Source organism: Cebus imitator, unplaced genomic scaffold (genome assembly GCF_001604975.1).
Source record: "Cebus imitator isolate Cc_AM_T3 unplaced genomic scaffold, Cebus_imitator-1.0 Scaffold113, whole genome shotgun sequence".
Classification (NCBI taxonomy): Eukaryota; Metazoa; Chordata; class Mammalia; order Primates; family Cebidae; genus Cebus; species Cebus imitator.
Genome location: NW_016107428.1, coordinates 6,454,837 through 6,459,896, shown reverse-complemented (window position 1 = coordinate 6,459,896; position 5,060 = coordinate 6,454,837). Strand labels below are relative to the sequence as shown.

The window sequence follows — 5,060 nt, the reverse complement described above, 5'->3', positions numbered from 1 at the left end:
CTACTAAAAATATAAAAATTAGCTGGGTGTGGTGGTTCATGTCTGTAGTACCAGCTACTCAGGAGGCTGAGGCAGGAGAATTGCTTGAACCGGGGAGGCTGAGGTTGCAGTGAGCAGAGATTGCGCCACTGAACTCCAGCCTGGCAACAGAGTGAGACTCCATCTCAAAAAACAAAAAAAACATTTTTTTTTTCAATAATGTTTTATGGTTTCATTATGTAGGTCTTACACTTCTTTTGTTAAATTTTTTCTTAAGTCTTTTATTCCATTTCATGCAATTGTAAATGGAATTGTCTCTTAATTTCAATTTTGTATTAAATATAATTGTATTAATACAATTGATTTTTAAAATGCTTATGATTACTGTTTTATTATAAGGGATACAAATCAGGAAAAAACACATGAAGAGACACATGGGGAGAGGCCTGGGAGGGTCCTGGACACGGAGCTTCCATGCCCTCTCCCTGTGGAATTGGGATGCATCACCCTCCTGGCACATCCTAAATACATTTGACTTTTGTGTACTGATCTTGTATCCTGTAACCTAGCTGGATACAAGAACTTATTCACTAGCTTTAATATTTTTTGATGAATTACTTAAGATTTTCTGTATATAAGATCATGCCATTTGTACAGTATGTTTTAGAATATTTTGGATGATGTGTGCTTATAATAAACACTAAAATTTGGTTGAGTAAATCAATTTTATCATTAATGGAGTAAACAGTTTTGTTTTTTCGTGTTTTTCATGTAGGATAAATCAGCCAGCAAAGAAAAATCCAAGACACCAATAAGATTTCTACCACAGCTATCTATGGTAATTTACCAATATACCATCATACTTTATTCCTTTATGATAATTTTTGTTTACTACTTTTCAAGCTTGAAAGTAAGTTACTGAATTTCTGATTTTAAATTTTATACAATTTTAAATTCCATTTGATTCTTTTCTGATGGAGTAATTCTATGAGGTGTACCGCTCGGGAAAAACAATATCAATAAAATAACAATGGACTTTAATTTTCAGGTATGTACAGGATAGTTGGATACAGGTTAGATTTTACAGAATGAGATTTGCTATCTAGTTATGTTGAATTTAATGCTGTTGAGCTAAACTATTATAACTTCTACAGAAGTTGAGTTAGAATGAAGTTGCAATTCAAATATTATTTGTTTTGAAAAATATTTTAAAAGATCAGCATGAACTGTGAATGGAATTTGAATTACTTTATGCAGAGATAATTCCTAATATTTTGAAATTAAAAAAAATTGAATGAAAATTTAAGTGTATGATCTTGGACATTTCAAAGTACATGTTTTAATTATGTACCTATTCGTATTGATGATACCAAGATTACCAAAAGTTCTACAAAATAGAATCAAAGCATTTTTTTAGTTCTGCAAATACTTATCTTGTTTCTAGTTTATAAGTAAAACTGAAATGAAATAGACATTTTATTTTCTCTTTTAAAAAATTTGACAAATTTTAAAATTGAAAAAGTGTTATTAGGTTTTCTTTGGCATGTTAAATTTAAATTTACTTGGTGAATAAATGTTCAGTGCTGAGTTAGCTAATCTTTTCTAGTCAGCAAGGCATATAATCATCTAAAATGCTTTTGTTGACTGATTTAAAACCATATATTGTGCTCATATTTGACGGGTTCTTATAATTTTCCTTCCTTATCCTATGAGTTTTAGGTCTTTTAAAAGAAATGAGATTTTTAAGAGCTATTTAAAAAACATTCACTCATTAAAACATTTTTATTTAAATATTAAAGTTTGTCCCTGGGTATAAGTTCTCCAGCAGTAATTAAGATGTAGAGTGAGTTTCATTACGAGCCTTCAGGCTTCTAGAAGTGAACCCTGTAGTTGAAACAGACACTGGTGGCTCTTGGTCCCTGTGAGCTGGTGACCTGATTCTCACCCTTTTGGCACACCTCATTCATATCCCTCCCACAAATCTTTTTTCTTTTTTAATTTTTTTATTGTACTTTAGTGTACATGTGCAGATCATGCAGGATTGTTGCATAGGTAAACACATAGCAATGTGGTTTGCTGCCTCCATCCCCCATCACCTACATCTGGCATTTCTCCCCATGTTATACTTCCACGACCTCTCCAGCCCCCTGCTGTCCCTCCCTTGGCCCCCCCCACCAGACCCAAGTGTGTGATGCTCCCCTCCCTGTGTCCATGTGTTCTCATTGTTCAACACCCGCCTATGAGTAAGAACATGTGGTGTTTGATTTTCTGTTTTGTGTCAGTTTGCTGAGAATTACTGTCTCCAGATTCATCCGTGTCCCTACAAAGGACAAGAACTCATCATTTTTTATGGCTGCATAGTATTCCACGGTGTATATATGCCACATTTTCCTTAACCAGTCTATCATCGATGGGCATTTGGGTTGGTTCCAGGTCTTTGCTATTGTAAACAATGCCGCTATGAACATACCTGTGCATGTGTCTTTATAATAGAATGATTTATAATCCTTTGGGTATATACCCAGTAATGGGATTGCTGGGTCAAATGGAATTTCTATTTCTACGTCCTTGAGGAGGAGCCAGACTGTCTTCCACAATGGTAGAACTAGTTTACACTCCCACCAACAGTGTAAAAGGGTTCCTGTTTCTCCACATCCTCTCCATCATCTGTTGTCTCCAGATTTTTTAATGATCGCCATTCTAACTGGTGTGAGGTGGTATCTCAATGTGATTTTGATTTGCATTTCTCTAATAATCAGTGATGATAAGCATTTTTTCGTATGTTTGTTGGCCTCATATAGGTCCACTTTTGAAAAGTGTCTGTTCATATTCTTTGCCCACTTTTGGATGGGTTTGTTTTTTTTCTTGTAAATCTGTTTTAGTTCTTTGTAGATTCTGGATATTAGCCCTTTGTCAGATGGGTGGATTGCCAAAATTTTTTCCCATTCTGTGGGTTGCCAGTTCACTCTAATGATTGTTTCTTTTACCATACAGAAGCTCTGGAGTTTAATTAGGTCCCATTTGTCAACTTTGGCTTTTGTTGCCAATGTTTTTGGTGTTTTAGTCATGAAGTCCTTGCTTATACCTATGTCCTGAAAGGTTTTGTCCACGTTTTCTTCTAGGGTTTTTATGATGTTACGTCTTATGTTTAAGTCTTTAACCCATCTGGTGTTAATTTTAGTGTAAAGTGTCAGGAAGGTGTCCAGTTTCTGCTTTCTGCACATGGCTAGCCAGTTTTCCCAACACAATTTATTAAACAGGGAACCCTTTCCCCGTTGCTTGTTTTTGTCAGGTTTATCAAAGATCAGATGGTTGTAGATGTGTGGCATTGCCTCCAAGGCCTCTGTTCTGTTCCATTGGTTTGTATCTCTGTTTTGTTACCAGTACCATGCTGTTTTGATTACTGTAGCCTTGTAGTATAGTTTGAAGTCAGGTAGCCTGATGCCTCAGGCTTTGTTCTTTTTACTTAGGATTGTATTGGCTATGTGGGCTCTCTTTTGGTTCCATATGAAGTTTAAGGTGGGTTTTTCCAGTTCTGTGAAGAAGGTCATTGGTAGCTTGATGGGGATAGCGTTGAATCTGTAAATTACTTTGGGCAGTATGGCCATTTTCACGATATTGATTCTTCCTAACCATGAGCATGGAATGTTTCTCCATCTGTTTGCGTCCTCTCTTATTTCATTGAGCAGTGGTTTGTAGTTTCCTTGAAGAAGTCCTTTACATCCTTTGTTACTTGTATTCCTAGGTATTTTATTCTCTTTGTAGCAATTGTGAATGGGAGTACGCTCATGATTTGGCTCTCTGTTAGTCTGTTATTGGTGTATAGAAATTCCTGTGATTTCTGCACATTGATTTTGTATCCTGAGACTTTGCTCAAGTTGCTTATCAGTTTCAGGAGATTTTGGGCTGAGATGATAGGGTCTTCTAAGTATACAATCATGTCATCTGCAAATAGAGACAATTTGACTTCCTCTTTTCCTAATTGAATATCCTTTATTATTTTCTTCTTGCCTAATTGCTCTGGCTAGAACTTCCATTACTATATTGAATAGGAGTGGTGAGAGAGGGCATCCTTGTCTAGTGCCAGATTTCAAAGGGAATGCTTCCAGTTTTTGCCCATTCAGTATGATATTGGCTGTAGGTTTGTTGTAAATAGCTTTTATTGTTTTGAGATATGTTCCTTCGATATATAGTTTATTGGAAGTTTTTAGCATAAAGGGCTGTTGAATTTTGTCGAAGGCCTTCTCTGCACCTATTTAGATAATCATGTGGTTTTTTCTTTGGTTCTGTTTATGTGGCGGATTACATTTATAGACTTGTGTATGTTGAACCAGCCTTGCATCCCTGGAATAAAGCCTGCTTGATCATGATGGGTAATCCTTTTGATGTGCTGTTGCAATCAGTTTGCCAGTATTTTATTGAAGATTTTTGCATCTATGTTCATCATGGATATTGGCCTGAAGTTTTCTTTTCTTGTTGAGTCTCTGCCAGGGTTTGGTATCAGGATGATGTTGGTCTCAAAAATTCATTTGGGAAGGATTCCCTCTTTTTGGATTGTTTGGAATAGTTTCAGAAGGAATGGTACTAGCTCCTCTTTGTACGTCTGGTAGAATTCAGCTGTGAACCCGTCTGGACCTGGACTTATTTTGGTTGGTAGGCTATTCATTGCTGCCTCAACTTCAGCCCTTGTTATTGGTCTATTCAGGTTTCTGGTTTAGGCTTGGGAGGGTGCAAGTGTCCAGGAATTTATCCATTTCTTCTGGGTTTAATGATTTATGTGCATAAAGTTGTTTGTAGTAATCTCTTATCATAGTTTGTATTTCTATGGAATCAGCGGTGATATCCCCTTTATTGTTTTTTATTGCATCTATTTGATTCTTCTCCCTTTTCTTTTGTATTAATCTGGCTAGTGGTCTGTCTGTTTTGTTGATCTTTTCAAAAAACTAGCTCCTGGATTTATTGATTCTTTTGAAGCGTTTTTTGTGTCTCTATCTCCTTCAGTTCTGCTGTGATCTTAGTTATTTCTTGTCTTCTGCTAGCTTTTGAGTTTTTTTTTTTTTGGTACTAATCTTTGAACACTG

At 35.9% G+C, this 5,060-nt stretch overlaps 1 protein-coding gene and 1 long non-coding RNA gene across 2 annotated transcripts in view; one reads left to right on the top strand and one right to left on the bottom strand.

Moving 5' to 3' along the window:
* The window catches only part of DNAH7 (dynein axonemal heavy chain 7), a 344,809-nt gene that overhangs the window by 5,642 nt on the left and 334,107 nt on the right, over positions 1–5,060 (top strand). The window contains exon 2 of the mRNA XM_017538741.2: positions 755–817. Coding sequence (XP_017394230.1) covers positions 755–817 — 63 coding nt within the window. The remainder of the gene's footprint in view (positions 1–754; positions 818–5,060) is intronic.
* Positions 1–5,060, bottom strand: part of LOC108311328 — a 26,328-nt gene that overhangs the window by 1,700 nt on the left and 19,568 nt on the right. The gene's annotated exons all lie outside the window — the stretch shown is intronic.